The sequence below is a fragment of the Pantherophis guttatus genome, chromosome 2 (genome assembly GCF_059756535.1).
Source record: "Pantherophis guttatus breed Tessera chromosome 2, ASM5975653v1, whole genome shotgun sequence".
Lineage (NCBI taxonomy): Eukaryota > Metazoa > Chordata > Lepidosauria > Squamata > Colubridae > Pantherophis > Pantherophis guttatus.
In genome coordinates this window covers 155446622-155470665 of record NC_142064.1, presented here as the reverse complement: position 1 = coordinate 155470665, position 24044 = coordinate 155446622, and the positions used below count along the sequence as shown (strand labels likewise).

At 40.1% G+C, this 24044-nt stretch overlaps 1 protein-coding gene across 4 annotated transcripts in view; it reads right to left on the bottom strand.

The window, feature by feature from the left end:
- Nucleotides 1-606: 606 nt before the first annotated feature.
- The window catches only part of CEP131 (centrosomal protein 131), a 31068-nt gene continuing 7630 nt past the window's right edge, over nt 607-24044 (bottom strand). Inside the window, exons 4-27 of one of the 4 annotated variants that reach the window (XM_034412776.3) lie at nt 23914-24031; nt 22842-22945; nt 21512-21625; nt 20427-20588; nt 19810-19927; nt 19294-19419; nt 18968-19136; nt 18391-18491; nt 17953-18147; nt 17344-17535; nt 16412-16549; nt 15953-16078; nt 15172-15288; nt 14464-14493; nt 10716-10818; nt 9938-10139; nt 9024-9131; nt 8382-8499; nt 6854-6928; nt 4743-4885; nt 3593-3770; nt 3007-3203; nt 2093-2153; nt 607-950 (exon numbers count right to left, since the gene is read on the bottom strand). In XM_034412776.3, the coding sequence (XP_034268667.2) occupies nt 876-950; nt 2093-2153; nt 3007-3203; nt 3593-3770; nt 4743-4885; nt 6854-6928; nt 8382-8499; nt 9024-9131; nt 9938-10139; nt 10716-10818; nt 14464-14493; nt 15172-15288; nt 15953-16078; nt 16412-16549; nt 17344-17535; nt 17953-18147; nt 18391-18491; nt 18968-19136; nt 19294-19419; nt 19810-19927; nt 20427-20588; nt 21512-21625; nt 22842-22945; nt 23914-24031 (3070 nt within the window). In that variant the 3' untranslated portion in view covers nt 607-875. The remainder of the gene's footprint in view (nt 951-2092; nt 2154-3006; nt 3204-3592; nt 3771-4742; nt 4886-6853; nt 6929-8381; nt 8500-9023; nt 9132-9937; nt 10140-10715; nt 10819-14463; nt 14494-15171; nt 15289-15952; nt 16079-16411; nt 16550-17343; nt 17536-17952; nt 18148-18390; nt 18492-18967; nt 19137-19293; nt 19420-19809; nt 19928-20426; nt 20589-21511; nt 21626-22841; nt 22946-23913; nt 24032-24044) is intronic. The other 3 variants (XM_034412778.3, XM_034412779.3, XM_034412780.3) reach the window with 3 other exon arrangements.

Genomic DNA, 24044 nt, shown 5'->3' with positions numbered 1-24044 from the left:
AGAGATCTAAGTCCCCTTGCAGTCAGTTGCCAATTTGCCTTTACCATTTTGTATAGGTAGCATGAAATAAACTCGTACTGCTTTTGAACTCTTTCTGGCTTCTGATTTCTCGCACCTGAGATTTTTCATAATACCAAATCGGAGCGTCCATAATTGGAATCTGTGTCAAAAAACTTGTATGTTATGGTTCTAAACCATCGCATAAATAAACTGATGTTGTATCCAAAAAGAATACATACAGCATATAGATAAACAAAAAACAAACAACTTGTATTTCAAAGGCTAGGGATATCTTAAATATCAATATGTGAACTCTTGAATTTTCAGTATTTCTGCATAAATGAGCTAAAATGTTATCTGTTCTCTACACAAATCCTAAAACTAGACAGTGGACTTGTCTGGTTGTTTAATTACTATTATAAGGATGATATCGTCTTTTATAGGGGCTTTGTGTGAAAATGAAAAAAAAAATGGCCTTCTGATTTATGGTTTTCATGGTTAGACAGGATAGATTATAAAAAAACATTAGAGGAGTATAAAGAAGTATTAAAAAGTTACTATTGTATTCTGACCGAAGGGAGAGAAAAACACAGTTCTAGACAATCATTTTACAAATTAGCTGTATTTTACTGTTAAAATACAATGTCAAGAAATGGAATATCATTTTTCCCAGATATTTTCTTCAGGACAGATCTCAGAACAAGTTAAAAAAATAATCAGGGAGGGGAACCTTACCCCTATCCCCACCAACAAACAGATTAGTGTTCATTTTGACTTCATATTTTCTGAACTGCAACAAGCAAGTTTCTTTTGCTATTTTGCACCATTATTTGGCTCTACCCTTACAGGGCCACTGGTTAGGCTTGGTTCAGTTGCTACTTGGTCACTAGCAACTGCTTACGCTGCTGCTCCAAGAGGGATTCCAGATGCTCTGCCCTCTTCATGGCTGCCTGCAATGAGAAGAGAACTCACTGAAAGGGTGATAAGTCTGAGAGCTCTATTATATCTAAAGAGCCCTACACCTATAAGAAGAAAGTGTTGCAACAAAGATCTTCTAAAGCAGGGGTGTCAAACTCTATTTCATTGAGGATGCATCAGGGTTGTATTTGACCTCGGGGAGCGAGGAGGGGGGGATGGCCAGCTTGATGTCCGTTTTTGGCTGCAACGGTCTCATGCAGCCCTCTGCCAGCGAAAACAGAGCTGGGGGGGGGGGGGTGTTGTACACAGCCCTCTAGGGCTCTGTTTTCAGCCGCGACAGCCTCCTACAGCCCTCTACCAGCAAAAAGAGAGCTCAGGGTGGCCATATGCGACTCTCCTGGGGTCCGTTTTCGACCACGATGGCCACCTGCAGCTCTCTGTCAGCGAAAATGGACCTCGGGGAGGCCCTCCCAAGCTCTGTTTTTGCTGGCAGAGGCCCCATGGGCTGGTCCTTCGCTGTTTCCAGGGCGGCCCCATGAGCCAAATCTAAGCACGTGGCCAGATCGGGGCCACGGGCCTTAAGTTTGACACTCCTGTTCTAAGGTGTCCTTTTCAAAACTGACTCTTTTAATAATTATTAGGGACAAAATAGACTGCGGTAGCGTGTCCTTCCCTGATATTTACACTCCTTGGCAAATAAAGACGACCTAAGTTTGCATTCCTTCTTCCAATGATCTCACGCTATATTTTTGTGGGATTAAACTCTTTTGTGACCAGGCTTGTCTGGAATCTTATAAGATTTACAAAATATAGTAAAATTAAAATAATCAAATCAAATCAAATCTCATGAGAGCATAACAGAAAGTTTTTCAGTATATTTGCATCGGTAATATATGATTATAATCTGACTGAACCTTAGCATTCAGAACCAGGAATATGAAACATTGGTTTAAACTTTGGTGGGAGGAAAAACACTATATGGCCATCAAAACAAAACAGTGGGGGGGGGAGGGGGGAGAAACCCAGATTCATCCAATTTCTGCCTTTCTGTAATGAGCCAGTTTCACGAGCTTGTTTCTCCTCATGGAACACCTCCATTTGTTTTTTTGGAATTCTCCTACTTTACAACCATTATTATTCTTCACAAGAACTGGCAAGACTTACAGAACCTCACCTCATACTGCTTTCGAAAGCTGTTCACGGCCTCCTCTTTCTTCACAATTGCTGTCTTCACTCTACATGGAAGGTCAAATGAGATGACATTTGGATAACTGAGCAACAACTTCTTCATTAGCATAATCATTAAATGTATACTCCACCTTTCTGCTTACATAAGCACTACATGTAGCTTACAAGAACAACCAAAAAACTAACAGTCTGTTATGTCCCTGAGCAGATTTTTTTTTTTTTTTGGCTGGACATACTCCTCAGAACAGCATAAGGATTGGAATCTTTGGTCAAAACTAGGACTGGAGACACTCCAGATAGGACTCTTGCAATTCAGCTCTCTTCAGTTTGGGCTGCTTTGTGTCTTTCTTCTTTGGGAAGAAAGTACAAGGAGGCTTAAATAGGACTGTGCTTGGAAGCATTCCATCTGGGACACATAACAATAGGCTTTCAGAAGAAATGCCTTCACCTCAGATCCTGCAGGCCAGAGGGTCTCCATTCAAGCCCTACAGTTTTCATATTCCTCCTAAGTCTCTGAATGAATCACTCCTATATAAATTTAATAGGGTGCATTCACACGAGAGGCAATAAAACCCCAAAGTGTGTAAAATAGGAGTTAAGCAGTTAGCTTTGTTCTTTGCTTTGATTGAAAGTTCAATAAGCAAGAGAAACAGACACATTTGATTTTAAATTGATTGGGAAGCTTTAATTCTCTATTTTACACACAAACACACTTCATTTGTTAAAACTGCATCTTGGCACACAGCTTGCCAAATGCACAATTCCACCATTTATGCTTTGTGCATGTGGCTTGGAAAGAATGGGAATGTAACTCAGGTGGCATAGACCAGTGCTAGACTCCAGCAGGATCTTGGGTCAGAACTAAACTTCTGTACAGAAATTAAGCAGGGCTGTTGTTACCTTTTATGCACCTCTTCCAGCTCCTCCTCTTTGTCTCGCATCACTCTGTCCAGCTCTAAGCGCTGACGGGCACGAAGTTCAGCCATTTCTATCTTGAGATGTTTGTTTTCTTCTTCTGTGGTCACCAGTCGATCTGCAAACTCTTGCCGAATAACCTCAGAGAGGCTGCTGCGCTCCTGAGCTAATTGGTCCTTCACCTGTTACAGTAAGCATATGAAAAGCAATAACACTTAGCACTTAGACTTATATACCACTTCACAGTGCTTTCCATCCTTCTCTAAGCAGTTTACAGAGTCAGCCTATTGCCCCCAACAATCTGGGTCCTCATTTTACCGACCTCAAAAGTGCTGATTATTGCTGTGAGAAAGCTTAAAATTAGCATGCATGCTCTCTTCATTCAGTTCTAGCATTTCTTTCTGTCCTTACGGTATGGACCAATGCTAGATCAATGTCAGTTATCCAGAAAGGTATACCATGGGATTCACAGATTCTGAAGCTTTATCTAAAAGTTAAGAATACTGGGAGAAAAGGAGTTCATCAGAACAAAACTACACAGTTAGAAGGCCTCTTTCCTGTGTCAGCTCACCTTCCGGATGTCCTCAACTTCCTGTTCCTTCTGGCGTAGAAGACCTTGGAGACGAACAGTCTCACTTTCTGCTTCCAGCAAACGCCCCTTCAGCTCATTGCAGCGTTCTTGAAACTTACGTTCCGACAGCTCCAATTCCCGCAGCTCTAGTTCATATTTGTCTCGCATTCTCTTTATTCTAAATAGAGAAAGGAATATTATTTGATTAATTGCTCTTTAGAACAATAGAGGTATAGAGTCCAAGTTCTTTTTATGTGCAGCATGGTTTTTAACACCATTTTTCTGCATTTACAAATTATGAAGAATACAATGGCACAATGGCAAATTGTTCAGCTACTGGGATCAGATCTGGGCTGCAGTATGAGTTCAGACAACTTTCTCTTTATAGGACTTACCATGGCATGAAAAATTAGGTATGGAAAATGAGAGGCTTTATTTAAGGTTGCAGCCACAATTTGCATATTTTTAAATCCTAAAAATGTCAGCCATATTAAGATAGACCAGAACAAGAATGCAATTCCACAGAAAGTCTAAAACTATTCAGTGAGATAACAGAATCCTGCAATTCTGATTGTGCTCTTCCCGCTTTCCCTTTATAAACTTCAATGAATCAGAGAGGTGACTGCCTGAGCCACTTCCAAAAGTGAACTGGTCTTGGACTACCATACTTACAATGCTTACAATGAATTTCTTTCTGGTTTTATAGCAAAGAGCTCAAGATGTTCATGTGTATGCACACCATGATTCAAGTACAAAATGTATATCACCACCATCAGCTTCCTGTTAAGAACTTTACAAAGCACAACCTCATTACAGTGCTTTACTACAAATTCTACCAAATGCCATTCTGAGTAGTCACTCTCAGAATAGCAATAGCACCTAGACTTATATATGGCTTCACAGTGCTTTCCAGCACTTTCTAAGCAGTTTACAAAGTTAGCATATTGCTCCCAACAATCTGGGTCCTCATTTTACCGACCTCAGAAGGATGGAAAGCTGAGTCCACCTTGAGCTGGTCAGGATTGAACTGCTAACAGTGGAAAGCACAATTAGCCTGCAATACTGCATTCCAACCACTGAGCCACAAGAGTTCTTGAAAGTGCTTGGTTCTTTGGCCATCATCTCTGACTTTCGTCTACCTGCATCTTACCTGTTCTCTGCAATCCTCTCACATTCATCCTTGGCAGAGGACATGTCAGCTTCTAGCTTCTGGATGACTAGCTCAATCTCCTTGTCCCTTTCTTTCCGGACTTCTTCTCTTAGCTCCCGTTCTCGAGTTAGCAACCAGGCCTCCTGAAGAGGACACAAAAGAAGCCCCCCCCACCCTTTTGTTACAAGTCTTCTGTTGAAAGGCGTTCTACTTTGACAAAGGTGCAACTGGATATCAAGAAGAATGATGTACCAGTATGTCCCCAAGTTTCTGCCAGCACCTTTGGTTATGTTGCTATTCTTCAATGCTTCCACAATCCCCTATAAAATCCTCCGAAATGGCAGACATTGCTTAAGGGCAAAGAAATAGAAATAGCACTAAGTTATATTTATGCTGACTCGAACCTTCTTATTTAAGCCAAAAAGGAGAGATGGGTTGTTTTGTTGTGCGTAAGCATCAATTTGTGCCAGTGCAGCTTTATTTTTCTGATCTTATATTTGAAAGAAAGACTAAATCAATCCACATCCTGCTGATGTAGCCACATCTGGTTGCCTCAATAAAACACTTCGTTTAGGATTATCTTTGAGGTATCCTGTCTCTTGCAGGTTGAAGTTGAATACGTTGTATGAAATTAATATCTAAAATATTCTTACTCTCCTTTCCCCAGTCCAAATGAAAAAGCAATTTCCTTCTCTTCTTTCTGCTTCCACTTTTTCATCCTTTTTCCAAAAATGCTAAGCTAACTTCCACAGGGTGGAGAACATGCATTTTTTTCAATAACTTCTATTCCTTTCAATTAATTTTCAATAAATCAAATAATAATACACTTCTCTGTGTCTCTTTTCAAAGGTTTTTTTTTTTTTGTGTGTGCCATAAATCCAATCTCTGCAAGGCCTCTTAAATCTTGCTTTCAATATTTATCCTTAGCACTTTTCCTTGGGAATTATTTCCAAATCTGCTTTTAGGTTACTCCTATTCTTCCTATCTCAGCCCTCCCCCTCCCCACCCCAAATTTCTGCAATTCTTATCTTTCTTTTTCTTTGTTATAATTCTCTCCTTTCCAAAAACAGTATTGAAAGAAATGGTATAGATGTACTGTAGTATTCTCTCAGATAAAAATAAGTGTTTTCATTGGCTCTTACTGTATTACAGGTAGTCCTTGACTCACAACCATTCATTTAATGACTATTCAAAGTTACGGCACTGACTTATGACCATTTTTCACACTTAACGACCATTGCAACATCCCCATGGTTACATGAGCAAAACTGAGAAGCTTGGCAACTGGCATGTTTTTATGATGGTTGCAGTGTGCCAGGGTCATTTTATCACCTTTTGTGACTTTCTGTCAAGCAAAGTCAATGAGGAAGCCAGATTCACTTAACCATGTTACTAACTTAACAATTGCAGTGATTCACTTAACAACCATGGTAAAAAAAATTGCAAAATGGAGCAAAACCCACTTAACTTGCTTAGCAACAGAAATGCTGGGCTCAATTGTGGTCATAGTTCAAGGACTACCTGTACTGCCTTTTTCATGTTTATTGTATATTGTTAAAACTGTTTTCTAATCAGTATGATTTATGATTCCAAGTCCCCCAATACATGTATTTTGAACTTGTTTAGTTCTGTAATGAACCATGCTAACTTTTCAAAGCTTTGTCTTTGGTCTCACATTTCCTATAAGCAATCATGAAAAGGTTTCACAAGTCGTTGCAAATGAGAGCTCAATTTGTAAATCAGTATTTAACAAGTGTGCATGTATATCGTTGGGAATATTTTGTCAACACCAGGAAAGTTCCCCTGATCCACTGATGGATGATGAGTGTGTGGCTTAGCAGTAGCAATAGCACTTATATATAGACTTATATACCGTTTTATAGTGCTTTTACAGCCCTCTCTAAGAGGTTTACAGAGTCAGCATATTACTCCCAACAATTTGGGTCCCCATTTTACCCACCTCGGAAGGCTGGAAGGCTGAGTCAACCTTGAGCCTGGTAGGATTTGAACTGTCAAATTGCAGTCAGCCGGCAGTCAGCAGAAGTAGCCTGCAGTACTGCATTCTAACCACTGCACCACGGAGGCTTAGGAAAGGAAGCTAAAAATATTACCTCTTTTTTCAGGTAATTGGCCTCCCAAGCCTGCTTCTCCATATCTAGTTGCATCTTCAAGGTCTGTATTTCTACCTTGAGGAGGAAGGAAAAAAGTATAAAGAAAAGAAAGGAACCAGATTTCTACTGTCTCTTTACAATCTCCAGTACACAAAGCCTGACCGATCTAAGGAATCCAAGTTGCAAGTCTGAAGAGGATGTTATCAGATTACTCACTAAGGGGGCACATAGTGAATTGGACTCATTCGGCAACAGTCATGAATCTGAGAATAGCCTTGGTCTGTAGCTACGTGGGAGCACATACCTGCTTCTTAAACTAGACAGAGCTGATACTGATATGAGAGGGAGGGGAGAGAGGGACAGAGACAGAGATATTCAAGTTTCCTAAATTGTTCTGGTTAGAAAGAATAAGTGAGAATAAACCAAAGGAAGTGAGTGATCTCTCGCTGTAACGTCAAATGGCATAAAGCTGTATCTCCAGCTTCACCTTTCTAGTTCCATAGTCTTCAAAGTCACATGGTCAAACTGATGAGGTAATATGCCACTCCATATGTAGCCTCATCAAGCTGCAATTCCCTCCCTCAAGAAGAAAAGGGCTGGGCCACTTTGTGGGGAAAAAACAAAACAGCCAAAACCTCAAAACAATTAATCTGGATTTTTTTTAAAAAAATTAATTTATATGCCGCCCTTCTCCGGAGACTCAGGGCGGTTTACAATGCGTTAAGCAACAGCCTTCATACTTTTGTATATTTTTATACAAAGTCATCTTATTGCCCCCACAATCTGGGTCCTCATTTTACCTACCTTAGAAAGGATGGAAGGCTGAGTCAACCTTGAGTCTGGTGAGATTTGAACTTGCAGTAATTGCAGGCAGCTGATGTTAATAACTGTTAATAACAGTTCTTTAGTCTGCCGCACCACCAGGCTATTCAAATTTCAATCACAGATTATGAAAACAATTTCCTGTGGCCTACACTGATATATGAATTATGTTTTTCAGCCCCATCCCCACCCCCTAGTTCTATCTTGCTTGCCTTACACATCCCTCTTCTATTCTATCCATCTAATATGTGCTGAAGTAATGAGAATAAGCCCAGGTTACATAACCTTTCTGAATAACACATTACTTCAGAGAGCAGCCCTACATGACCAACAAGACCTCAGGATACTGTGAAAAAACAACCAATGAGACCATCAGCTATAAATGACACAAACCAGAGATCAAACTAGAACCTTGCAAGAATGCAGAAAAAAAAATTGTACACATAAATAAACAAGCATTGCACTGATGTGCAATAAAGGTAATGATGCAGATATTTAAAAAGGGCCCTGCTCAAATAACACTTTTTCCAAAGTTCTCACAAGAGTTCATCTAAGAACATACATGTTCTTATATGTATAACAGAGCTATCTCAATGTGGCTGCTCAGGCTGAAAAAGGCTGTGCTACCCCCAATGTAAATTTACCTCAAATGCTAGCAGTGAAGAGGACAGCAAAATTATGTAGAAAGTCTAGAAATAACACAGACCTGATGCCGTCGCTCCTGTTCTTCCTTCCCTTTCTCATATTCTTCCTTTAAAGCCTTGGTAACAATTGAATTGTTCTCTTCCAATTGCCTTCGCAAATCCTCCAGTTCAGCTCTTTGCCTGGGAATCAGAGATGAATGCCACAGAATAGGACTGTTCAAATTCAGGCACCATTGCATACATTTCCCACAGTCTTAATGTGGCTCCCACCAACCCTCTAAAGTTATTAATTGGAATATTTCCCATACACTGGAAGTAATCAAGTTAACAGTATTATTTCAATTTAATCTGTTTCCAATAAAATATTGTCTGTGCATTAGCTACTTAGCGTGTAGCTCCAAGCATTAGAATAACTGCAGCCTTTAGAGTGAAAAAATGCTACATACAATGTGGTGGAAAAAAATACTCTTGAAACAGGCTATAAAATCAAGCATCACTGCCACCTGAATTGGTCATGTGCAAATTCTCCAGGTCCCAATACTAGAGACGAAGATATATGTGGGAACAATATATGTGCTTTTTACCTTTGGGATTTCAAGATGTTGCAGTTCTTTTTTCCTGAACACTGCTTTGTCAATGCAAATGGTCAATACCTACTTGCTCAGCATACCCACCAGTTCTGAACCCAACAAGCTTTCTCTCACCTGGCAGCCTGTTGGTTTAGCCTCTCCTTCTCCTCAGCCACTTCATTGTAGAGCCGGCGCCGCTGTTGCTGTAGAGACTGCTCCTCCTGCTCCAGCTGCTTCTCATACCTGTTCAGAGGGAGCCTTTCAAAGCAAGTCTTAGCAAGTTTTCAGTATCCTTGCCTTGACCCAACATTATAGAAAGCATAAAGCCAAAGATTTCCTCAAGTGGGAGAAAAAAAAACAAACCTTTGAGGAATGCAATATCATTATTTAAAAAAAACCCAAAGACTTCAAACAGGAGAAACCAAATTTCTCGTATGGGATGTGAAAGTTGCAAAACGGAAAAGCCCTACAACAGAGAGGATGGAATAAACTGGCATAAAGGCTCAATTTCAAATGCATGAACCAGCACATAAAAACATATTTCAGAGAATGGTATCCAAACTGCACTGTTTGCCTATTACTTTCCTCCCACAGTACGGTATTAGGTACTTAAGCCCTCTGATGTCAGCAGTCAAGACTGCACTATATTCCTGTTTCTAAACCAAGAAAACACACACAACTTTATGATGCCTTTCCGTGGGCATATAAACTGTTCTATCTCTCCATTCTGCCCTTAGAAAGCCAATGACATACACTCAGTATTTTCAACCAAATCCTGATGACAGGATTTGGCAGGACTGCTACCTTTTCTAACTGAATGCACAAAGTCATCTTGTTATCAGGTATGAAGGCACATTCTGTGACGCACTTTCTTCTAGGCCATCATAGTGTCCCTTCCGTAAACATTACACAAGTTTTTTCCTCCTCCTGTTGTTCTCACCCCCACCCCTTGCTGGGTAATTTTGCCCCTTTTTCTCCCTCTTTGCACATCCTTTTCCAGATCCTCATTCTCCTGCTGGACATCTTCCTACTTGCTCCTCCCTTCATACCGCTGCCTTGCCAGTTCTCTCTCTCGCTGCCCCTGCTCTTCCTTCTCGTGCTCCAGCATCTCTCTCAGTTCTTCTGTCTGTCGAATGTAGCGCTGAGCTGCACGCTCATCCGACTGCAGGAGTTCTACTTCATGCAGCGATTTCAGCTTTTTGATCTCTAGCTTGTGTTTAGCAATGAGCTTCTGGATTTCAGGCTCCAGGCCTGAAAGGGGAAGAAAGCAAATGGGAGGTTACAGACTACAAGTGTCGGCGTGAAAGCAAAAATTTCCACTCTCCTTCCTGCAGATTCAGTTGTTGTAATAATAAAAAATGACAAAAGGTGAATGGAGCTACTAAAATTTATTAAAAGCATTGTACAATCCTGACTTATAGCACGTAGTTAACACATTACTAAAAGCCAAGCTTAATTGGAATGAAATTGTATCTTTATCATTAGTAAAATACACCAGATAGCACATCATGTAAATGTCTGACTACATTTAATGAAAAAAACTACTGTAAATTGTTCCCTGCCATAACTAGTTATAAAAATGTTGCCATTTCAAAACATATTTGCCTTTAATAATGAACCCATTTTTTTAAAAAAAAAAAGGATAGTTCAGGTATCAGAAGCGAAGCAAAGAAAGAGAACTGAGAAGAATAATCAGACCTACAATCCTACCTAGAAGGTCAAAGCAAAGACAACATGCTTATGAAATAGTTTTACCTGGGGGCAGTTCCACTAAAAAGTCTCCTATTGGGACAAGAACCTGAACAAATAACGAAAGCTCAACAGTACCTTTAACAGTGATCTCTTTGATCTTCTTGGTCTTTTCATCAATCCATTTCTCTCGGCGGATTTTTTCTGTGGCAGTCATCAGTTGTTTCAGCTTTTTTATTTCCTTCATGTGAATTAAAAAGGGAAAAAAGCAAGATGTATATCAGATTTTCATTAAATTCCATCTTGTATCTATGAAAGAAGAAAGCAATTCTTCAATAAATCTGCAATGCATGAGAATTGCTTTAGAAGAGGAGAATTGTTTGCAAGGGATCAAAAGAATCCAGTAAAATAGCCAACTGAACTTCCTGGAATTTTCTGAAATTGAATTTCAAGGCATGCAATGCATGGGTTGACATTACTTACAAATAATTCACTAAAGAACCCTAACCCAAACATATCCCACAACACACACAGGTGGTTTATATAGCAATAGCACTTAGACTTATATACCGCTTCACAGTGTTTTGCAGCCTTCTCTATGCGGTTTACAGAGTAAGCATATTGCCCTCAACAATCTGGGTCCTCATTTTACCCACTTCAGAAGGATGGAAGGATGGTACTTTATATTATTTGTGTATGTCTCTCTGTGTGTAATTTATATACTTAATTATTTATATTATGCATCCATATAATAAATAAAACCTTGACTGAATGATTCATTCATTCATTCGTTTTAAATAAATTTATTTAAAATAAAATTCAGGGTATCATTTTTTTATAATGCCACATAAATGGTATTTTCTTCGGCTCCAATTTTAGAAGACAAATTTCAAGATATGAATTCCGAATAAGAAGTAAAATGTTTTAGCTCTAAGTTTACATACCGGAAATGATTAAACAACAGAGCTTCTAGTAAATCTCGTTTCTCCATTGCAATAGTTTGGGCCAAGAAAATTAAGAGAATCTAAGCTTTTTATTCCTAAAATTTGGGAGGCAAAGAATACTGAACAAACCACAACAGCCTCAAATGATTGTGCCCAGCCTTTTATTTTGTAAGGATCAATCTATTTGGATCTCTGGAAAAGATCAAGTCTGATCTGCATCACTCTGGAGAGAGTCTAACGATAATCAATGTTCAGATTAGGAAAATGATGCTCCATTATCTTGCAGACTAATCATTTTAAAACCAAAGCTGAGGAAAATGGGACATTTCTGAAGAGATGGAATGTGCCAAATTCAGCGCAGCTGATTGTTTTCTCAGGAGCTGCTTTGGAAAAGAATGATATAAATCTTGCTGCAGCATTAAATGAAGGGTGTGTGTGCAAAGGGAAGGGGCATGCATAAGGAATTCTAATGTGTTTTCCCATCAGTTTATCAGTTCTTTTTGAGACTGATGAAGAAATAAACAGATCTTCTTTGTAATAATTATTAGGTCAGGTCAACTAACAAGATAATATTGCCATTCAGGACAGAAGACTGGAAGACAAGAAAGTGAAACAACAGGCAAAACTAAAAATGTCTCTCAACAGACAAGATACCTCTGCCCTTAACATTACTATGGCAGCAATAATAAATGTAGTTCTCAGTTTATCACAAATGGAACCTGAATTTCAGTTGCTAAGCAAGGCATTTATAAAGTGCAAAACCACATGACCATATTGCTTAACAACTGCAGTCCCGGCACTCCTCAGTGGCAGTCACAAAGCACATTCCACTGGTCGTTAGCTGAAGCCCCTTCCCAGTACAAACCATTCAAAGGCTTGGTCGCTTCCAGCCATAAACCTTGGTAAGGTAAGGAAATGCTTTCAACTCCTCCAACCTGCCTATCCCTCCCCCTCCCCAAACCATCACTGTCCTTTAAGCTGCCCTGTATGATGTCTTATGGGCTGGCAAGCACCTCCAGAAGTGTACAGCACTGAGGCCAGAGCTGGGTTTCAGCAGGTTCTGACCAGTTCTGGAGAACCGGTAGTGGAAATTTTGACTAGTTCGAAGAACCAGTAGTAAAAATTCTGACTGGCCCTGCCCCCATCTATTCTCTGCCTCACAAGTCCCAGCCGATCGAAAGGAAATGGGGATTTTGCAGTATCCTTCCCCTGGAGTGGGGTGGGAATGGAGATTTTACAGTAGGCTTTCCATGCCATGCCCACCAAGCCATGCCACACCCACCAAGTCACACTCACAGAACCGGTAGTAAAAATTTTTGAAATCCACCACTGACTGAGGCTATAGGAAGCTCCTGAGCCACCACAAAGTGTGAAGCCCCAGCTATATGCCCCAGGAAGCCCAAACAGCATGGTGCAAAGCCAATGTTCCAGGAAGTCCTAAGAGCCAGTACAAAGCTGCAGCATCCTGCGAAGCCTCAACAACATGGCATAAAATCATCCCTGGAAACCACAGTCACCCCAGCAGCACAACACAAAACCTTAACCTCCCCAGGAAGCTCTGAGAACCCTGCAGCCCTGCACTGGCTATCCCAGTTGATGTTTGCTATCTTCTTGTTACCTATACGGACGAGGTGTGTCTGCCCTGGCCCTTCACAAAGCAGCTGCTGCCCACGCTTCTCCAAAATCTCATAAGGAAACTGGCATGTACAACCTTGAGAAGAAAGGGTCATGAGGCCAGCAGTTGCCTTGTGAAGAGCCAAAGCAGGGCAACTGCGGGAGCAAGAAGATGGCAAAAATCAGCTAGAGTCAGCAAGAGTCAAGGAGTGCTGGAGGCAAAAAGGGCACAGATGGGGGAAGATAGAGGAGTTGCAGCACCCCTACAGTCACAAGTATGGATGGGCTGCCAAACACTCAAATTTTGGTCACATGACCGCAGGAGCAGTGCAATGGTCATAACTTTGGGAACAGATTGTAAATCCCTTCATCCAGCAACACAATAACTTTGAACAGTTGCTGAATGAAAAGTTGACTAGCTGTATCTGAAGAACAATGCTACTATTTTACTCCAAAGGGTTATATAGTGCCACACAGAACTAGTATTTGTACTTTTCTATAATGCAAAGTTATATCATTTTATCCCTTTCACAAGCCATCTTCAATGCCTTTCAAAATTATTTATTTATAAAATTTATTGGCCACCCATCATACCATATGTTAACTCTGGGCAGTTTACAGTCATAAAAATATGTATATACATGTACAATTAAAACACAGATAATTAAAATCAACATTAAAACCTAAATACACATGGGGAGGGCAAGGGCAGAGTGGGGGGAGGTGGGATCTTTTATTACTCGATCAACAACCTTCACTGGGTTGTTCCCCAACTGGCACGAGCAATAGCTGACAAGGCCCTCCTCCTGGACCCTGTCAGCCGGAACAATTGGGTTGACGGGACCCATATCATGCCTCCTCTACCGGCCCAGATGGGAGGGGCCAATCCCAGTGAGGTGAGATGGTCCCTCAAGTAACCTGGACCCATACCATGAAAATAATCAATATCTATAATCTACCTCGACACCTATACACCAAAATTTAAAAACAGGCGTGTATGTGACACTGGATCTATCCACTTTCCTACACCAATCAAAACAATGCGCATGTCAGTAATAATGAATTGCTAAAGCATTTAGGAAATGTTGCCTTTGTTCCATAAACACCAGAGTCTGTTCAGCTGGGCACTAAGTATGGAAGCTGAAGAGGGCATTATTATCAAAGTCAAGGAATAGCACTTTGCACCAAATTACAATGTTTGCCAAACCTACACCCCAAGAGAGATATAGGCACAGCCCCCTCTAAGAAATTCATGAAAAATCACATTTAAAGGATCTAGACCAGCAAAAAGGACAAAAGCTGAAGTTAACAGCATGCACAAAGTTTACCTCACAGAGGGGGCCCAAAGTGCGCCAGACCTAAACAGAAAGAGGAAAGATGAGAGAAATGGGGAAATAGAAGGAGTGTGAAATAAGAGAGTTGGAGGAGGGTGGGGAGGAAGCAAGGATACAGCTTAAGCAGTGTAGATTACTTCTTAGCATAAGGATCAAACAAATTGACCAAGGGAAAGAGCTAACATTTTGGGAATATTGCATCTGTTCAAAGTGCTTTTCAAGGCAGGAATAATCCTAACATACCTCTAATTTTACTGAGGTCATGTTTTAAAAAAAATCTACCACCCTTCTCAGTACCTGCCAGTTTAGGTTGCTTGGCCCAAATTAATATTTATAGCAAGTCCTAGCTGAAGTTGTCTGTCTGTCTGTCCATCCACCCATCTCAATCTTGGCAACCTCAAGACACAAGGATTTGAACTTCTGGGAGTTGAAATTCAAGTATGTCAAAGTTAACAAAGTTGAGAAATATTGAGAGATGATAGAAGAAAAACCATGATGATATATAAAAGATTGTATTTCAGTCTTCTCATGTTACTAACATTCAAGTGGCTTCCAACATTCTGTTGGCTGATGTTCTCCGGAGTGGATCAAACACTGTTTTCTTTGCATTATGCAAAATTCACTCCAACTTAAGTCCAGTCATATGTTTTATCTGGTTGCTCTGTAGCTCCCCCAACCCTTATATCAATGTCATTTCCTCACCAACTCATGCTGCTCTTGCATCTGGGCAATTTTCTTTGTATATTTCTGATCCACAAGCTTCAATTCAGATACCACTGCTTCACATTTCTGATTCAGAGCTCTTTTGTCATCGATGAGCTGTAGAGATGCAGGCAAGATAGTATTACTAATAGTACAACGTCGTTTGTACTAATGTGACACATTAGCTAGCTAGCAGAAGATACCTGGAATCAAGCTGCCATCTTATTCAGGTAGAAATGGATACAAAACTTCCCTCTCTCAGAGTATTTCAATTTAGAATGCTAACTGCTCTAGCTGATGCCCACGGAAATTTTTGAAGCAATATGCCAGCAATACAAGTGATGTTAGGTAGAAGGTGAAAGATAAGCCTTGATGAGCCTTGGTGGCGCAGTGGACTAAAGTGCTGTTAAGTAGCACTTAGCTGCCAGCTGCCTGCAATTACTGCGAGTTCAAATCTCACCAGGCTCAAGGTTGACTCAGCCTTCCACCCTTCCGAGGTAGGTAAAATGAGGACCCGGATTGTGGGGGCAATAAGCTGACTTTGTATAAAAAAAAGAACACCGCTTTGGAGGGGGGGGGGCGAAAGCCCTACTAAGCAGGTATATACAACAGTATGAATGCTTTTGCTTAACGCATTATAAGCCGCCCTGAGTCTCCGGAGAAGAGCGACATATAAATCGAATCAATCAATCAATCAAACAATCAATCAATCAGGAAGCAATATATTGATATTAACAAGTCCTATATGGAAAGAAAAGGAAAAGGAAAGGACCAAGATTACCTGGTCAATGAAGGCCAGGTGCCGTTGGATTGCACCTTCATACTGCTCCCTCTGCATAGTCAGTTGGTGAGTCAGCTCTTTCTGCACATCTTTAACATGCTGCCCAGTTAACTCCTGCTGTTGAGCCTACCAGGACAAAGAGCAAAACCAGGGCAATTAAGGAAACCTAAAAGTTATGTTATCTGGTCAGTCAACAAGCAAAAAGAAAGGACGTGTAAATATAGCCATTGGGATTCCTAAGCAGATAGTTTGCTGATATGGATTGTTCATCACCAACAACACTGCTGAAACCTGAAAAGACAGATAAAGACAGACACTGCCTCTTTGGCAGTTCAGGTTTTAATTTCATGCATCCTTCCACACAACAGAGCGAAAGATTGGGTTGTGTAACACAGACTCTCCCCCCCCCCCTTCCTGTAGCATATACAGACCTATAAGAATCAGGTTCTGGTCACTCACCAGTGCTCTTTGTAGAAAAGCAACGGCTCTCTTCTTTTCTTCTACTTCCAACTTCAGCTTCTGGATAGAGCTGGTGACTTCTGTGGCAACTGCTGAGACCTGATCCAAGTGGGCGAGTTCTTCTTCTGGCAATAATCCCTAGCAGGCAGGGTGGATAAAAATCAATGATTTTTTTTTTAAAAAATCAAAAAAAAAAATAAAAATCAGATTTTTTTTAATTTAAATTAATTTTTTTGATTTTTATCGAATTTATTTTAATAAAAAACTTTTGGGGTAAAAATCTATCGTAAGATAGTTTTCTATTTAAGATACATAAATAATTTAGTTTATTCAGCATGAAAGGGAGCTTAGTTATGTAGCATGAGGCTGTATATTCTGCAACACTGGGACTATCGGTGAGTCAACAGTGGGTCAAAGGAGTAGCAGAGATGACAGTTGCTCTTTAACAATTATGATTTAAATCGAGTTGATTTAAATCAAGCCTTTTTACTAGTGATTTAAATCATGATTTAAATTGTGATTTAAATCAACTCGATTTAAATCAAATCCACCCTGCTAGCAGGTGCGGTAAGCAGCAAAGGATTAATCAAACTGAGGTACAATTTCTATCCTTTAAGAATGGAAATTAAAGTGTGCACTATTATACCTATACTGAAAGCTTTGCTTGTTATAAGAAACACCCATCATAAAATTGCCATTTTACTATGTTCTTCATTTCCTGAGGCAGATCCAACTATCTGAAGCATCTCAACTCTATCTTAACAACAGATTATTGGAAGCCATAATGCCAATACCAACTTAACAGCTTTTAACCTCAAATACTTTGTGTTTCAATCAGCAAAGGCAAATGCTCATTGCTTGAAACAGCCATCTGCCCTGCACCCCCCAGTCCACCACCTCCCATCAATAAAATGTAAATGTGCCATATTCACCTCTTGCTGTGAAGCTGAGGCAACAGACCTGGGTCGTTCCTGCTCAGATTTTTCCATCTCATCCAAAAAGCTCATTATATTCTGAAGTTTTGTCTCTGACAATAATGTTCCTTCTTCAGGGGCTCCCAGCGAGCAGTTTAATTTTCCAAACTTCTCTAGGTTGTCAGTGGTTAGAGAAATTGAGTCCAAGTCCTGTATTGCAGGGAAAAATTCTTGGGATCAATAGATGTAGACTACTGTGGCAGTAGTAAACAGAATGATTTCAACCTGCAACAGTTGGGGGGAAAGGAGAATTGATGTATGATTCCATTGATTAAAAATAATATTTTAATAAGTTTTCTCTTGGGGGATTAACTGTAAATGTTTGGAAAACAATTACAAATCTCTTGCATTTGTAAAAAATATTCCAGCTCACAACTCTCAAAGGTTTGCTCTAAGCCGAGTATGTAATATAAAGCAAGAAGCAATGGTTGGTACGTGCTTCTCATTTCCAGGATTTCTTCCCTAAACTACTTTCACGCCAGCCCAAACAAATTCTGCACAATTTCATCCAAAACCGTAAAAAAGGATCGACAGAGAAAAGACATCACAATATCATAGTTCAATTACCCCATCTATCCAAGCATATTTGTAGTCCTTGAAAACCTTTGTTTGATACGGTAGTGGTGGCAGAAATTCTGGATCCGCTTCCAAAAGCTTTAGGGTGTCTAGTAGGTCATGAAAGGTTATTTTGGAATGCATCCTACTGGCTGTGCTCATCATACCATCCAAATCTTCACTGGGCATTTTTCCTGAACTCCCATCCTGGGAAACAGAGAAAATCCATGTGATGAAATTTTGTGAAGAATTCTAAATAGGCATTATCAGTATATTTCACTGACATAGGGAGGGCTCATCCATTTCATCTCTAAGGTTTGCAAGACCTTATACTTCCCAACCAATAAAAACATTTAAAGGCACAGAAATTGGGAACTATACAAATCATGAGGGAAGAGTAAAAGAAAAAAAAGTATTTAGGCTTTCAGGAACATCAGAAGAAGGCAACACCTGTGGCTGTTCTTCAAGTCCTTTGTTTTGTGCTGAGTGACAAAGAGATGCCATGGCAGAAGCTTCTTCTAGATCTATTCCCGCAATGTGGAAGTTGGCACCTGCAATAGCAACAAAAAAGCATTTGCTTTGGGTAGAATAAGAATTCCGAATTGGTCTTTTTGTTAAACGAGAACAAGAATGTTTTTCATTTCGAGAACTGAAGCATAAGACTTTAAGATGTCAAGTCCAAGTTTGTTTTTGAAATAATTTTTCTGGGTTTTCCAAGCAATTCTAAAGTGTAGCGAATAAGCTTTTCACTACAAGTCTATAAGGATACATCAGCTGCCCATATTTTTCCATTATCATTATTTGCCTCTGTGCAAGTTAAATATTTCTGAACTTGCTCCTTATTTTCAGCATGTTATTTGTTGCTTCTCACTGCCTTGTGTGACCAAATAATACTATGTTGCCATGGGTTTAAATGCTATAGAAATGTTTTGTATTGAAACAGATTCAGTGTGTGTACTGAATTTAGAGAAATGCAGTTCAGGAGACTCCTAGGCCAAATGTTCCAAGACCTCCCATTATTTCTCACCTGCATTGTTGGCTTTGATGATGCTGTTAGCAGGACTGCTATTTTTCAAACAGCTAGCTTTCTCACTTTTCCTTCTTCTGGCTTTCTTGCCTTCTTTAATTACTGCCAGCTCCTCCTCCACCAAACGCTGTGTCTCTAAAGCTTTTTGGGTTCGTTTTTGTTGCAATTCCTAAAACGAAACACCAACTTGCATTCTGTTCTGTTGGGGCCTACTTCCTCATCCACCAATAAACATACTTGGCCTAACTTTTAACCCAAATAAATCAAGCAAGACAACCGTGTGTTCTAATGCCCAGGACTAGCAATATCAATAAGCAAATGGCTACCTGGATGGCTGCTCGTCTGGCAAGGCGTGCTTTCTCCTCTCGTATTTTTTTCCTCTCCTCATCTCGCCTCTGCTGCAAATCCAAAATGTTGCCCTCATCCGTGAGCTGCTGCTGCTGCTGCTTTTCCTTAAAAACATACAGCACAAGCATTATAAAACTACACGATTGTGATCCTATCTCTATATACACTGTACATAGAGATAGGATCAGTTATAGGTCCTCAGTCATATGTGTATCAGTGTATCAGTTATACACTGTCCTATCTTCCTTTATGTACACTGAGAGCATATGCACCAAGACAAATTCCTTGTGTCCAATCACACTTTGCCAATAAAAAATTCTATTTTATTCTATTCTCCAGGCCAAAAAAAAAAAAAAAAAGCCAACTAACTTCCCTAAAATCTAACTAGAACTATACCTCATGCATTTAAAGCTTATGCAAAACAAAACATTCGAAACAAAATATTCTTTCAGCATGTTCAGAAGTTTTTTATACAATATATACATAAGACAAACCTCTCTTTTGGAAGCTAACAATCGCTCAAGCTGAGCTACACCTTCCTTGTGCCTCTGAGAATGCCACCGGTACCAGCGCTGGATTGTCACAGCAGCCGAATTGACTTGGTTAACAAATCTAAAACAGGGGGGGAAAATCATGCAACTTGACTATTGCTTTCCAACTACCATGTCAAGCAAAACAGTTCCTGATGTTAAGAAAGGCACAGAAAAACATCCCTGAAAAACGGATCTTGACCACAGGGCTTCTATATTCAAACAAACATTCCTCCCTCCCGTTTTTAGAAATCCAGAAGCACTGTTCAAAAATACACTGTTCTAGTAAGGTGTGAAAATATACCATTTAGTAACTGCAAGTAACTTTCTGTAACTCATAGTCTAACTAAATTGCTTCTGTCATCCTTCAGAACACTGGGAGGCCGAGTTGTAACTTTTACTGGCCAAAATTTACCTGGTTGCTGCAAAAGAACCAGGCTATTAACTGGAAATTGCCAAATCAGATATGGCAATTAACTAGTAACCCAGTTATATGCCCCCATTTCACTTCCTCTGATTTTTCTGCCTAATTTGTTACTTCTTCCTATCATCTTTCTTCCTGACAGTTTTCTCAGGCTTACCGCTCAGCCTCCTCCTCAGACACTTCTTGTATCCTAGTCGGGGGACTGCTACTACTGGTGTTATTGTTCCAAGCCAGGATGTTGCTGCTGGAAAAGTTCTTCTGAGATTTCATGTAACTGCTGCTGTCTGTGTCTTCATTAGAGGTAGCTTTGATGATGTTGCTAAGGAAAGAGACAATAATATGCTGCTCAATGGGATCCTATGGAATGCTGCAAATCTCTTCAATTTAGGATACACTAAAAAATGTTTCCCATTCTTCATATTAGCTGGTACTGTGATTTCTCAGGGATTGCTGTCCTTGAGAACTATTTCTATCTACAACAAATACTCTAGCAGTTGCTGGGCATTCTCTATTTGCTCACATTTAGTCTAGTGACTGCTGATATGAAACACTGTATTAACATGAAAAAAAGGAATAAAAGTGCAACTTTGTTATTAAACTAAGCATGATGTCAGCCTTGGAAGCCATATTAGGCCGGAAGCTTCAATGCTGCCATCTCCTCATGTGTGGGAAAATAGGAGGGGGGATTTAGGAGAGAGAGGATAATGTCAGTGTTCCAGAAAAAAACCCCTCTCCAAGTAAAGACACGGAAGCAAGCATTTTCCAAAGTCCTCATTACTAGAATAGGCAAACTGGCACATCTGGGAAATCCCGAATCTGAAAAGCCCGGGCTTTCCTTCAGTAATTCAAAGCTCCCAAAACCATCCCATTTCTCCCTAGTCGGTCACATGATCCAATCACATCCGTTCCACCTCGACTCAGCCCCTGACCTTGACCAATAGGAAGAATGCTATTATGTCTACTAATTCTCCTCTCCTAAATCCCCCCCTCCTACTTTCCCACACACGAGGAGATGGCAGCATTGAAGCTTCCGGACTAATATGGCTTCCAAGGCTGACAGGCGTCCCCCCGTGCAGAAAAACCACATCCTAAACCCGATAGTTCAGGAGCTCTGGGTGTGTGGTTTATTTATGCTTTTCTTCTTGAAAACAATCCTCCCCTCCCATCTCCATCATCTTGCCCATGCATGAAATATTGAGCAAACTGCTCCTAACTCACCACTGAAGGAAAGCTGTCACTTACTTGAGCGAAGTTGTAGCTTGATTGGAGCTCTTTGGCACAGATACTTTGTCCGTAGTGGAGTAATTGTTATGCACCATAGTGGTGACGCAGTTGCCCATGGCACCTTTGTTACTCCTCATAAAATAGAAGGAAAATGTGTCAGCATGCTTCCAGAATAATTTCTCCAATATATTATCAAAACAGTCCAGATTTTTGGAGCCTTGCCATTTAATAAGTATCTTATATTCAATAGGATAACCAGATTTTTGGAATCAGCTGCATTCTGGATACTGTCCTAGATGCTGACCTAGATGCTGTCTCTCTCAAATAATGAAAACCAAAGTGAACTTAAAAAGGATGGAAGTTCTCGAACTTCAGAATTCACATTTCTGCCAATAATATAACCTTTTTTAGGTTCTAGCAGTATTTGCTGTTCAGGACCTGGTATTGTCACATGTGTTCCCAGGTTCAATTTATGGCCACTCATTCATACACTCACAGCCCTGGAAAAATACTGGAATCACTTTCAACAGAACACTTGGTTACAATATATCTATATATGCTCTTTCTCACATGTACACCCCTCCTCCCACACACACAGAGGCCTCTATTTACTCACTCTTTCTGTCAGGTTCTGGCTGGAGGGATGGAAGTCTAGATCCAAAGACAACTCCAAGAATGGGCAATCTTAAGGATGCCGTTTATCCCTCAAAGTCCTTGCTTGCTTTGTAGATCAACAAGACTGGCAGCTATTCTTCTCTTGTTAATTTACAAAGTTAGTAGCTGGTGGTGAAATTTGGGGAGGGGTTGTGCTCAGGCTCAACTTTTGTCTGGCTCAGGTGACATTTTTCCTTTTGTCTCCTTAATGACTTAGTTCCTCCTTATCTACTTCCCCCAAGGGATCTTTTAAACAAGATTTCTGGCTTTTATCCACCTTGCTTATGTGCCTACGTGCCTGTTTCACTTTTAGATATGGCAGTTTCAGCCTAGTCTCAAAGCATCATCCATATTCAACTATTAAATCAAAGTGTTACTATAGCAAAAGCAATAGACTTAGACTTCATAGTGCTTTTATAGCCCTCTCCAAGCGGTTTACAGAGTCAGCATATTGCCCTCAACAATCTGGGTCCTCATTTTACCCACCTCGGAAGGATGGAAGGCTGAGTCAACCTTGAGCCTGGTGCTATTTGAATTGCTGAACTGCAGCTAGTAGTCAGCTGAAGTACTGCACTCTAACGCCACCTCGGCTCTTCACTACTATCAAAGCTATGGGAATTTTTCTGCAACTTAATGCCAGCACTTTAGCTGAATGTCCAGACATTAAGCCCTACTACTTACACTTATTTCTTACCTATTATTGGCAGTGAAATTAGCTGCAAGGGGTACACAGATTTCTTTCTTCCTCATGCTTCCAGGAGTGCTGGATGAGGCAGGAAATATCCTGGGCTGCTCATCCTGACCAGATAACCAAAAATAAGTATACATGGAAGTAACAGTACACAGATCTTCACTACATATATTTTAGCAAGATCTCTTAATTCCTCCTGAAGCAAAAAATTGGTCAATCTCATCAGTGTTTTTACTACAAACCAGTGAAATAAATGTAAGAGATAGATGCTAGGATTTTTATCCAATTAGGAGTGCTTCAAAATGAACAGTTTGGTGCTGAGTGTGGAAGTTTCTGGAGAGTCATAGATATTCCTAAATCAGAGCAGAGTCAAAGGAACTTCAAAAGCAGAGATAGGAATCAAAAGCACCCATACCATAGCCCCTATATAGCTTTTGGGGAATTGCTGTGCTGATGACAGCTAAACCAGATACAAAGCAAAGTATAGTAAGATGCTGAAAATGTAAAAACAGTTTAAATTTTTGTCAATAGGAAAGCTTTGGTAAAAGCCTGCTCATCTGTGGTATAATAAAATCTTTTCTGTATTTTCTAACTCAGGTTTGTCTCTTCCTGCTCCACCAGCACTTAGCTCCATAAAGCCTATGAAAAAGTGATGGCAGAAGTCTTTTTGTAGAGTGCAGCTTTCCCACCGCTTTTTTTTTTTTTTATGGAGAGAAGTATATTCTTGCCCAGAGGGAAGTGCAAACCTTACACAACAGCTGTATGTGATAGTCACTTAGGCATATTGTATACATTGCTCATTACTGTGGCATGTGTGATAAGTACATTATAGGGGTATTTTGCATTTTCCAAACAGTCAAATGGCAATGTACTTGTCCCAAGGGAAATATAATTTTAACACAGATGAGCTAATAATTTGGATTATTATTTTTTGCAACAATGGATTTTTAACATAATAAATCTAGACAAATCCATGCATTTACAAAAGAATTATCAGGCTTAACAACATAAAGCTAAGTTTTGGGAATGCCTTCGGAAGCTTTTCTAATGAATGCGCATGTACTTCAGCCCTTACTAGGATGTTCCACGTAGTTTTCTTTTCTGGGGAATCTTTGCTTAGACTTGCTAGTTTTTTTCTCCCAGTTGAGCTGCTATTAAACAACGTGAGGAAGTCATCATGGTGATCTGCACTGCTAAAAAGAAAAT